Here is a 13,018-nt window from a genome sequence, read left to right as displayed (position 1 = left end):
ATTACAAACAATCCGCTTTTAGTAAAGGCACATGAGTGAGTTGAAAAGGGCAATTTCTCCCTGCAGATGTTCCTATTGTTACGAATTGTTCCGATATGTGCACAGGAACTTGTTTTCGGAAACAGTTTCATCCCAAACTGCAAATGTATGAGAACAGAATCGAGAAATAAAATGCAAGTCTAACGTGAATTTAGTTCAGGATATACACAATAGAATTTAATAGGAATATATTTTCCATTCTAAAGTTTGAACCTCTATATTCTTTCTAAAGTCTAGGTAGTTGATAAAGCATTTGAATTCATTTGCAAATTGCACGTGTAACTATGGCACATTACTGCATTTCAAATTTACTAACATAAAATAATTTAAAAATGTAAGACTACTAAATAATTTCTAGTAATTCTCATCAGTACATGTATGAAGACCATTCTCTGAAAGTTTCAGTGAAATTGGAATCAACATTTATATGCAACACTATTTCTTTTTCTCGGTTGGTGCATGAGGAAGAATAGTATTAGAGCAATTCTTCAATAATCGCTCATAAAGTTATCTAGTTTACGCTGAGTTCTGTTAATTCTTCACATATATCCTTATCCAAAGAAGACTGGTTAATGAACTTCCACCACTCGTGAGTTATCACTTTCACATTTCTATTTCACGTTAAAAGAATAACCTGGATTGATGGACACTGAGCAATTTATGTCTAGTCTACTCTTTTCTCCATGCTTTTATCATGCAGCAAGTAAGTTTCTTTTATGATCTATTTCTCAAGATTCTTCAACGTAAATGAGCACCAATTGTACATGTTGGTCGTTTTCTTTTAAAGGGTGTCATAATTTGGTTTTATATGTCAAGTAGGGATTCAGTAGTTTATCTGCTTCATCAGTGTGAATGTCAACGCTTCCACGTGTTAAAGAAATACACTTTTTAGAATTTTGAAGACACGTTATCATATTTTACATGGTTTGTTGTATGATTTACATAGCAAACATTTTAAGGGCTCGGCTCGTGCGTGGACTCTAAGAGCTAAACCAGACCCTTGGTCTAAAAGCCAAGCTAGACCCTTGGCTTGGCTCTCCTTGCTAATTTTTTGGCTCGCCCACCTGTACCCCCTACACACATCACCCAATTGCAGTTTTCAGAGAGAGACCAGCTAGGTTTCCCACCTGGAAGTTTTTCTCTACCAACATGTATGGTATTTTAATGTCTCAGCCAGTACAAAAATAGGGAAAATCACCTAAAGCCATTATTTTCTCCCCATTTCAGTACACACTTAAAATACTAATTATACAAACTATGTTTTTGAAAATGTTTTCTACTGGTTCCTTAAGAACCCATGACTGATAATTGAAGTAAAGACTGTGAAAAGACATCACAATGTTCCGATCTTGACATGGAGGAAGCACTTAACAGGTGCTTTCTCCGTGGCCTCTTCTGCTGAGACTCGGTGGGCCAAAGGTCATATTTGGGTGGGCCTGGCCCACCCGGTCCACCCTGCCAGAACCGGGTCTGTGTCTTCAAGTGAGTTTAAATTGTGACTAGCAAAACCTCTTGTGGGCATGGAAAATGGGTAACCTCAGCATGTACAAAGGTTCAATGTAGCTGTGGGGTGTTTTGCAAGACATGTTTTGTCTTCAGGAAACCTACTGGAATTGGGGTGTGGGTCGAAACGTCGACATAGTGTTGGGGACTGTCCAATGCTGACTCAATTTAATCACAAAAAAAGAATTAATACTGGACAATATATTTGGGAATTATGTGACATTCCCTGTGTGTATATATGTGTATCATACAATATTAGTGTAGAGCACTGTGCCACCTGCAGCAATGTAATATACAAGCACCCATCTACGAGATTAAAAGGGAGATTTTTTCATGAAAGGCTGTGTAGTTTTGTACGTCTTTATAAAGAAGGACTTGAACTGCGAGGGGCCGTTAAGAAAATAGCCTTGTTTTGATACTTTAACAAGACTAAGAACTGTTCTTCTTTACCCATATTGTACCCTGGTTCCGTTACTAGGCAAACAAGCATTGGCATAGCCAATAGGTCTCGCCTTTGGAACCTTATAAGTGTTTAGCCATGCAACAGTTGATGTTGTTGCACCAAGGATATTGTGCTGCATAACTAAATACTTATACGGTCCCAAAAGCGAGACCTATTGGCTATGCCAATGCTTGTTTTCCTTGCAAGAAAGTGTCGCTCATAGTCGTTGAAATGTCGCTCATAATTATGAAAATGTCACATATAGCAATCTGAAACCTTGGCAGCTATGGCTAGTTGATGATAAGTCTTTATTAAGCATCATACATCATCACAGGTTCCAGTCTGCTGGAGTCAGCTGTAGAACCTTCGAATGACAGTGGAGAAAGAACATTCTGGGGAAGGGAAGGGTGGAGGACGGGACGGATTAGATCAAGTATAGTAAATTACAACACTACTCTTCTACTGAAAAATGAAATAATTTGCCTTCTGTACAAATGAGAGGTGTTCCCCAGGCAGCAATTCAATGCAAGCTTCCCTAACACGTGATAGCGCGTTGTTTGTCACTACCGTTACACGATGTGCAGCAGCATTGCAAGATTTCTTATTGATGTAGAAATAAACCCTGGCTGTTTCATACTAGCATGCCACTTAACAGGCTTATTATGGCCCGAAAACTAGTTTTAAGCGTTTAAAATCTAAAATGGTTGACAATGCCAATGTTTGTTGTTTTCTCTCGTGTGCAGCACGCTCTTTCCCAGACGATCTGCACGGTTAGTTGCGTCGACAGCACATTGGCAGGATCTTCCTGCTGGGGAGTGCGCATGCTTTTCAGGAGATTAGCGGGCCATTGGTTAAGGCATCTAGAACGTGAACTTCCGGTTGACGTTTTCACGTTTGTGGTGAGCTGGTCAAACCGTGTTTGTGTGTCGAGAGGGCACTTGAATGTTGTAATGACCGCGCCTCACGTTGCAGATGCTCCGTTGCAGCGACATTGCCCTCATCTCAAGATGCCCCTTCGTGCAGTGGTTGGAATTTTGCTACTAAGCCTTACTGTTATTGTTTCTAAAGGTAAGCAAGTTCCAAAGAAGCTGGGTTAGAAAGAAGTCTGTGTGGGTACATGTAACCTTCTTGGTAGTCAGTAAGGACTGCCGCCAGTAAACGACTGCTCTGAAGCAGTGTGCGTGCGTGTAATGGCTTCGCAATTGCACCAAGCAGACACCTTTAGTCTGGTATCACCTTGAAACAAGCATTGGCCGCGCGGCCGTGAGAGAGACGCGGCCGCGAAAGTGATCGCGATCAAGCGCGGCGAGCGATGCCAGCATTGGCTGCGTGCTCGTGAGCGGCCGCGAGAAGCGATCTGTGGTGGGGAGGGGGGAGAAGCAGGAGTTGTGTGACGCAGTAAAGACAGATGGCGGCTGCGCACGTGCACGCAAGCTTGAGGCCACCAAAAGCCTGTGGTGGCACTTTCAAAAGCAGCTTACTAAATGTCACGCAGTGCAGCGCATGCACTGGCTCAGGCGAGACCTATAAAGGGTGTTTGTCCTGTGTATTTTTTGTAGTTGGTACGTGGGGCAGAAGATTTTTTCTCTTGTTATCGTTAAATTCTCATCAATCTCAACAGGCGATATTATTTGTGTGAAGGTCCCAGTGTTTTTAAAAAAAAAATGTTTTAACCCCTTTGCCCCTACTGTCTGTCTTTCCTCATAAAGCTGGATTCTAAAGATTGAGGCTATGAATGATGGCAGCAATTTCATATATTCTGCTTTACAACCAGTACAGACAGTCTATATTCTATGACTTTTCTTTTTTAAAGTTGATCCAAATTGAGAGCATTGCTTCATATCCAAGGTGGCTCTTACTAAATTTAATTTAATTTGCTTTCTTTTATCTTATTAAGAAGCTTTCCCTTATTCCGGTTCAATCTCTGTAGAATTCTGTCCACTCGAGAAGAAATTATACCTCTAACAGGAGTGATGCACGATTTGAGTTACTATACTAGTTTCATGAACATCCAACCGCTGCTTCTGTTCTTCGAAGGAGAACTTTTTCATTTTAAGTCTGCTTTGGCTTTTCTTGACCATAAACAAAAGAAAGACAATTAACAGAAGAAAGACCCCTATGTCGGTGGCTCGACGTCTGTAATTTTGACGTGCTATTAATGACTGCATTTGTCAAGATCTGCATCTAGCTGTCTGATGTCAAGAACGAGACTTGGAGCAGGTTTAAAGCAGAGACACCAAGCATGAAACTTAACTGGAAGCAAAACAGAAAAGTAGTGTGTGGAAGGTGTGGTACAAAAAGGCCTCTGGCAGTGACGTGTGGGACCTGGAATGAGAGCTGATCCAGATAGGACAGGTGATCAAGAAATCATTAGACTGAAGGTCAAGACTGTTCAGGGCTGGTGGTTTCTATCAGCCAGGGGCTAGGTTTGGGGTTCTCACCCATGTCTTTCAAGGGCCATAAGGTGCAGAGTTTTCTTGGCTGCGGTGATTGTCCTTAAACTATTAAAGCCAGAAACAAGGTTAAACCCAAGCTCATAAAGCCTTGTGAGATTGTATTGAATAGGGATATGCATTGCTGCCACATAATGCGGCCTTCCCTAGTGCATGGTGCAGTTGGTTTATTAATGATCCATGTTATTGATATGTCTGCTGACATACTTCTAAATGAAGACTTTAAGAAAAGCCTTGTGAGAAGGAGGAGTTTGAACTATAGTAGTTGTATATATACTCATGTTACGGTTTCTTGTACTAGGATCTTATCCCCTATATATAATTTGCAGTGTTCTCCTAGTGAAGGAACGGGTTCGGTTCAAACTTGAGTGGATAGAACTGATTTCCCCTGTAGTGATCTTGCCTATGTTGCTTTCTTTTTATTATTCACTTTCTTAATTGTTTAGTAAGTTGAAGAAATGTCCACCCTCTTCCTAATGTTCTATTGCCTAATGTTCTATTTGGTGTCAGAGGCCTGGGCCTCCACGCTATCTTAGCCTTTGGTTGGGACTGTAATGTGTAGGAAAACCATAATTTCCTCTGGTGCTAAATTGATCCTATCCAATACCTACTTTTGACAATGCATTTCACATCAATGTATCACTATATAAAATACCACAGAAGCAGAGGTCGCAGTAGATGGAGTGAAATCAGTTGTACAAAGGTTCTCGGGGGCTTGGAAACATATGGCTGCAGATTGTACGGACAACGGGATCTCTGGGCAAGGGAGAGTGTCTGTATTATTGGGCCAAATTCCCAAGTTAAAAAGTCTACTTCTGGTTGGTTACTCTTAAACGTTTGGAGCAGATTTTTAAAACTGTAGGCTTTCCCAAGGAATTTCATGACTACGTAAGAAGATTTTATGTAGTCCTAGATTTCCGTTGAGTACTAGCACATGAGAATGTCCACCATGTGAAAAATTAAACATGCTCAAATAGAGTAGAAATGAGCATGTACTCATGTAACTTCTGTTTGTTCCCTCAGATTGTCAATATTTTCCCCATTGAAAACCGATTCCCTCTATGCAAACATTAAATATGGAATACTCACTCCTTCCTTATTCAGGAAAAGCAGTTTCTGTGCCTTGGACCAAGGTACATTTACAAGCTGTAGGCTCAGTGGAGAACATCCACGACAGGGATCTGAGGATGACCCCATCCTCACAGGTTTAATTCTTAGCGTGTGCTGACAGCTGATTTCATCCTGCTGAGGTCGAAAAAGACTACCATTGACGCTGCTAACAAAAATATTAGTAATCTATAGTGCCAAGAAACCAACAAACTTTTGCTTTAAAGAAGAAATATGTTTAGTTTCCGGTGTGAGAAACTGCTTGCTTGTTGTATATAAATATCCATAAACGTACACGTTGAAGGGGTTTCAAATTACCTCTGCAGGGTGCTCTACCCAGAACTGCCCACATTCCGTTTCCAATTTGTGGCTGTGGCACATGTGGCAAAAAGGTGCGTTTCCTGTGTTTAAGTGCACCTTACAAATGTATATTTTACTGAAGCTTGATTATGTGAATTAGGATGTGGTATTTACGTTCTTTATGTGTATTTTGCACATTTAAGTTACAGTGGACCAGGTATATTAAATAAACTGTGCGTTAAAGTGGACCTCCTTTCCATCATTCCGCTCACAATCCCCATCCCACTAGTCAATCTACTGTTACAAGTTGCTGTATTAACCAATAGTCTTTTGACAGTATTTAATCGTACTGCTTTGCTCTGGGTTGTCTGAATCGAAATCCACTTTATTTGATCTAAATAAATAAGCCATAAAAGTACAAGTTAAAATTTAACTAATATTCAACTGTGGCTTTTACAATACATTATAAAGACAGTTCATATAGAGCACTGGATTGCACTGTCACACCCATGTCTGTGATGTCTAAATAGTGATATTGCATATTTGAATTGAAATCAAGAGAAAAGGGAGAAGGGCAAAAATCTTAACTATGGGTCCGCTATGTGTTCCTGCCTGTCTAGTTGTACTTCCACTTATCCAAATGTGCTAAAGGGCATGCCAGTAAGCCGGCTCACCACAGATGTTGACTCCAAGAGGAATGGGTACTGGGCTAGGCCAAGGATATGGCCCACGTTTGTGGCATAAAGTGGGGACCTCAACACCGGGAAGAGAGACTGTGAGCTCACACCTCAAGAAGAGGAAACAAATAGAAGAAGCCACAGCCCAGTGGTGTAGAGGACTAAAAAAGGACAAAGAAGGGTGCTAGTAGTGCAATGCAATGCTGTGTAGATCAGGAAACAAATATATGAAGGCACAGCCCTATGATGTAGAGGCAAAAAGGAGGCGACAGAGGGGAAAATGATTTAAGATGCCGGTACTGCGATGCAATAAATGAGGCGATCTTAATACGGTCATCTCTTATGTAGACACGGTAAGGTAAACATAACCGGAAGGGTGAGAGATTCACACAATGGACCAACACAAAGCTACCGAATCAGAATTTTGTGGATCATTAACCATTGGATGGCCCAGTGGTAACTTCCCCGCTGAACCCTCAGGCCACCTAATCTTTATTACCTGTCTGAGGTAGGTATAGACGGTCACAATTACTTTGTCTGAGGTTAGGCGTTAAAGGAAGTAAGATGCCTGCATGCAATGTCTTAGGGAGTATTCAAAATTGCTTCAATAGACCATGAACTGGGTTTAGAATAAAGTCTACAAAAGAACTTAACATGTAAACTGCTTAGGGGAGAGATCGAATCGCAGGAGCAGGGATCAAGGTTACGAGCCCAATTATTGCAATAAGGGAAAGCCACGAGTGGATGGAATAGGTTGAACCTGAACTTTGATAAGAGGAAATTCTGTTGTTGCTCGGCACGGAATAGCAAATATGCCTGCGTTCCTTTCAAGAGGGCCAGCGAAATATAAGATATTATGGAGGGCTTGTTCCTAACTTTATCCCACCTTGCTGCCCCATACTTTGCATAACACAAGTCCCTCAATTACCTTTTGCTGCAGGAAGAAATGGTAAAAGGATTATCAAACAGCTCTGACCTGGACAGAGCTAATGTCCAGTCCTTAATCACCCTCAGCCAACGGATCTCCAAGCCCCGGTCCAATAGCAGGCAGTCTTTAATGATCGCTCTGTTTAATATTCAGAGCCTCATTGGTCCAAACTCGCTGCCACAGCATAAGAGGACGGGTCCATATTTAAGTCTTCAAGGGGATTAACGCCAATTTATTAAGACATATAAAAGTGGCAGTGCATTAAGAGAGGGCGGGCAGCCGTCAGGCAAACCTATTTTCCGTTTGTCTGAAGCCCAATTAATTTATCAAAGGCCTAGACCCTGACCTCATAAGCAGCCACACATTTTGGCAAATAGATGGCTAACATATGATGGACTGGTGTCCTTCCTAATTTGATGGCATATCGAAAAGGACATTAATACTTCACACCACACAAACTCACTGTTTCTGGTTTCCGGCTGCTGGTGCCAAGACCCTGAGTTATTAAAGACCATACCCAGGTAACTGAAGTTTTTTGCGGTTTGGATGGGTTTAGAATGCAAGAAAAAGTTTGGATTGTTCGCTCGTTTCAGATCGCAGGACATAACGAAGGTTTTATGGATGTTAACTTTAAGATCCAACCCTTCCATGAAACGGAGTTTGTGTTGCTTCCAAGCAAACTTTGTAAGCATCTTCTCGACTCTCTCTCCGTGGGAAAATCAAAACTTTTACAATTTTAAGTTAGTCCAGTAGGTTGATAACATAATCGCACTCCACTGTACACCTAAAGTTGAACATGCGGACATTGTGACCCATAATTTAATTCAGGAAAGAAATTGCCAAATAAGATAAAAAGATAGTCTTACAATCAGAACTATGCCTCGTAAGACACTTCATTTCTGTTTGTTGATTACTGATTCACTAGACTGGAGTGGGCTTAACGGGTTGACGTGACCTCATGCTTATGAAGGTGTACCATTGACATTAAGGATCATTTAGGTGCTGTATATAGCATTTGTAGTCATTGGGTTAAGAGCTGGATGTGCTTCATAGCTGGTCTGACTCCAGACTTCCTGAACACTTGTCTCCTCTCCCACCACCCCCACCACTGGGAGTGGAAGTGCCTCATCTTACATCATGTAATGGATCAATACGGTCTTGTTGGTGGTCGCGTGGGATTGACCTTCCCTCTTGTTTCGCTTTTGGAAGTTATTGATGTCAGTGAGGCGTTATGTATGTGATACAGATCTTGCCTATTTTAAACCTCTTGACTATGCTTTTTAACATGTTTAAGGCATGGTTGTGATTCTTTTAACATCAATATATAATATTAATATCCCCTTTTCTGTTACTTCTCCTGTCCCATTTGGGTCCTAAAAAACATAAAGACTAAATCGTTCCCCACCTCTGTAGTCTTCCTATTCTACCTCTGCCTTGTTTGATGACTTCCACTCTTGCATCCTCTTTTGTTTTCTGTGTATCACCGTCAATCTTATCCATGGGCTTGCACCTCCCATCTCTCATTGTCCCTCTCTATTCCCTCCTGTACACTGTGCCCTGCATCTTATTTTCTTCTTGCCTCCCCGCTAGCCATTGTGTACGCATAACTAGTGTCGCAATCATTTTTTGCTGCCTGTCCCTGAACACTGTAACTTTTCTTTCTACTCTATCTCTCTCTATATACGCTGTTTTCTTTGTTCACTCACTGTTAAATGATTAGATTTTCTCTACTTACTTCTCACAATAATTATAGCAGCTCTGCAATTCCCACTTATCGTTTTGTACTTTCCCCATATAACCCGATAGCACGGCTTATTGGTAGAAACACTCCATACATTAAATAAATAAATAAATAATTTCTTTGCTAAATCGGAGCAAGGTAAGTTTTACCTCAGTCAAGAATTCCTTATCCTTCATCCTGTGAGTTGTTTAATGGCCTCCTTTCAACTGTAGGGATGGGGTAAGTTGTAAATAATACTCATTGATTAATTGCAGGATTAACTAAATTCAAATATAACTCTTGCTTATTAATTGATGTAGATCAAAATGTGTTAAATGGTAGGTCTTTAGCAATCGTGTTAATATGATTTAGGCCCCTCTTGTGGTACACGTAAACAGCGGCGGCTGGCGCAGGTAAGCGCGATGAAGCTGGGTGGAAGTCGACAGACGACGAACAGGTAAAATTAAATAAATAAAACCTATTCCGTCGTCTGGTGACGTAAACTCATACCCCCCCCCCCCCCCTCTCCCAGCCTCACTGCACTTACCTGCACCGACCACGACTGCACGTAACCACTGACATTCATATCGGAAGTCTTGCTCTGTATGAATACGGCTTCTAACCCAACACTTTTCTTTTTCAGCTGATGTAGCCCAGCAGTTCCAGTATGCCGTGAGGGTCATTGGAAGTAATTTTGCCCCAACTGTTGAGAGGGATGAGTTCCTTGTAGCGGAAAAAATCAAGAAAGAACGTAAGTTAATTGTTTATTTTCAGTGACTGATTTACAAGGTTTTTCTTTTAAAGTGATCACTTTTATTTGGTAGGCGGGTTAGGCTAAGTGGGCTTGTATTAAGTAACAGGCTCACTTTCCATGTTTGTGCCATGGCGCACCTTTACACAGGGTCTCCCTATTGCAAGGTATGCGCTGCCCCCAGGGCAGCTGTGAACCTGTGCTGCCCCGAGGGCAGCAGTCATTCAGCCGCTATGTCTTTCTCTGAGCAGGTGGTACCCGATCGGAATTTGAAGAGGCAGAGGCTCCCTTGGAGGCAGGTGAAGTGAGTGACTGCACTCGCCTGCAGGCGGATGTCTGGTGGGGATGCAGGGGATGCCCTCGGGTGGCTACTCCTCTGTGGTGCACAGTCAGTTTGCCTTCTGACGGCCTCTTTGCCTCTGTGTGCTCATCCATAATAGGGCACAGATTCAACTTGTTTCCCTCATTAGCATGGGTCTGGACCTCCTAATAATGAGGAACTCTCTGAAGGCACCAGCGCTATCTGTATTAAAGAAGGGGCAGAAACACCTTCGCCTTCTTCTGTAATACTACAGTGCTCGGGGTGCAGAAAACTGGTGCTCACTCCTGCTGCACCCTCGGAACACTGTTTGTAATACAGCCCCTGGTATTCTGAAGTGTTTTTATTACGTTTCATGACTGCCTCGAAAGCTCTAAATGGTAAAAGAGCAGCATAATGTGAATCTGAGGTTTCCAGGTCAGTGAGGACAGGACTCATGGCTGATTTTGAGAATGTTATTTTGCACTTGTATGGCACAAGCACCATTTTTATGGCAGCACAACTCGGCTTTCTAATGGGGGAGTCCCCAACTGTGTCTCAACTATCCCAGCTTTCTAATGGGGGACTCCTCAACTGTGTCTCAACTATCCAATTTATCTATTACCCATACTCTGATACATCATTTGTTTCTCTGCCTCTGGCCACCTATTGGGTTCACTATCATTCACATCAGTGCACATCTTTTCTGTTGCCATGCGTAAGCACATTAGGGTTCATTACCTCCACTTGTCTCTCCTATATGTTGTTCTTCATAGATTTGTAGAGTCTTGTTCATACCAGTTCTTATGGTTTGTTTGTATTTTCACAGTGGCCCCTGAAGAAGGGATGCTTTAAATCCCGAAATGCATTCGGCATATCTTCTAAAGAAAATTTGAAAGTTGTGTTGACTGGAATATAATCTTCATGTTCCTATGTACATATTTTGTTTTTTGTACATGGCGATCACGATTGATTGTTTTGAGAACGTGTATCAACAAGCCAAATAAAGCCTAAACATATAAATGCATAATTCACAGATTACATGTGTCAACATTTTGTTGTGACAAATCAGTGTTTAATTTGTTAGCTATCCGGATTAAGGGAATTAGTCTATTCACACGCTGTGCATCCAGCACCGAAGTGAACCTTCACTTGCATATCGTGTTTATAGAGAGGTTGGCACCCTCTAGCTGGCTGGCACACATACGAGTGTACTTTTTGATTACTTTCATGATTGTTTAGATTATGTGTGCGCTAACTCCGATCAGTCACCGCTCTTTTACCATCTGGGCAACATTTCATGCGAATCTAGGAAGGCCGTGACATTTGCAAACAATGAACCTAGGTGGGTAGTTATCTTGGCATGAACCAAACATTCCAAGTCCTTTGTTGAACATTCTTGTTGAAACTTGCCTGGATTTCTGAGGAGTTGGTTGCAAAGACATAAAGGAACCAGGTTGTGTACTCTAGTCCAGTCCAATCCAGTTTAAAGCCGCCCTCTGCTTACTTTGGACCCATGACTCTCCAAGAGACTTCCTATTTTTACCTGGAGTTCCAGTGAGTTGCAAAGCTTTTTTAGGACTAGCTGCTGTCAGTCCTCTATGATGGTGTCAAGGACATCTTGGTGGAGTTTCCACAGCGTGAGTGTAAATTCCAGTTAGTGCTCTGTGCTTCATTGTTGTGAACCTAAGGTGTGAGCAAAACCAGCAGAAGCACGCCCTGATAAATGTTCAAGTGCCAGCTCGCAAAGCTGTAGAACATTAAGTGCCTCAGGTTTCCAAGAGTAAAAGGGGCCTGTGGTATAGTCTGTGTGAACCATTACCAACCTTGACCTGACAGTCTTTAGCTTCAGCAAATTTATGAGGAGGTGTGTAGTGGGTCCCATTGAGTCTTTAAAGAAAGAACCGCATATTGTACCTCACTTGAGCTCTGAGCTATTCATGACTACAGTCTGCGCCTTTAGTAGGTGGAAGGGTCACCCAAACAGCATGAGACCCGGGCCCTTCAAATCTGTGATGGATGGATTTTTTAACAGACTTTATTTAGATACCATCATATCAAAATCCAATGCAGTGAAAAATTGCATAGGGGCGGTCATTTTCTTCTTACCATAAATACAGCTTAAATACTTCACAGGGTTACCATCTTTTCCCCCCACCCTCCACAAGACTGAAAAAGGGGGGTATTAATAAGGTCTGGTGACCTCGCGTATAGCTGCCCACTGCAGGAATGGCAAATAAATGCATAGCATAGTGTTATTACTTTTTCCAGTTAACATAAATAACAAATGCAACTTTGTCCCTTCCCACCCTAACCCTCCCATCCCTCCCACTCCTGGTTGTACAGTGTTTTCTGTGTCCAGTAGGACCTCAAGGGGAAGTACTAACAGGGTAGCACGGACTGGTACTCAGTAATCATGCGATGCGATGTATGGGTCACAAACATGAGGCCTACTGTGGTATCGTGACCTATTCCCTCCAAGTGTCTACGAAACCGGAGTACCCGGAGGGGGCAATAAGTCAAGTGATTCAAACTCGTGTAGCATTGCCTCCCAGTCCATGGAAATGGGCTGCTTCCGAAGCCCCTTCTCCTCCTCCCTCCTAAGTGCCGCCCCTTCGGCCTTTCCCCATTGTATCATGTCAGCTTGCCAACTGGATAACGCTGGACACCTGGGGGACTTCCACCTCATAGTAAGAGTTCTTACCGCTAAAATGAGGGCTAGGTCTATGAATCTCAGTCGTACTCTCGAGCGTTTGCGGAGGCCCATTAGGCAGTTCAGGGCGTCATCTGATGTAGGGGT

At 42.3% G+C, this 13,018-nt stretch overlaps 1 protein-coding gene across 1 annotated transcript in view; it reads left to right on the top strand.

Moving 5' to 3' along the window:
• Positions 1 to 13,018, top strand: part of TUBGCP3 (tubulin gamma complex component 3) — a 370,876-nt gene that overhangs the window by 81,018 nt on the left and 276,840 nt on the right. Inside the window, exon 2 of the mRNA XM_085622213.1 lies at positions 9,813 to 9,920. Within this exon, the coding sequence (XP_085478339.1) occupies positions 9,813 to 9,920 (108 nt within the window). The remainder of the gene's footprint in view (positions 1 to 9,812; positions 9,921 to 13,018) is intronic.

The sequence above is a fragment of the Triturus cristatus genome, chromosome 8, assembly GCF_964204655.1.
Source record: "Triturus cristatus chromosome 8, aTriCri1.1, whole genome shotgun sequence".
Lineage (NCBI taxonomy): Eukaryota > Metazoa > Chordata > Amphibia > Caudata > Salamandridae > Triturus > Triturus cristatus.
The sequence above is the reverse complement of the archived record's forward strand: the minus strand, read 5'-3'. Positions and strand labels throughout refer to the sequence as shown.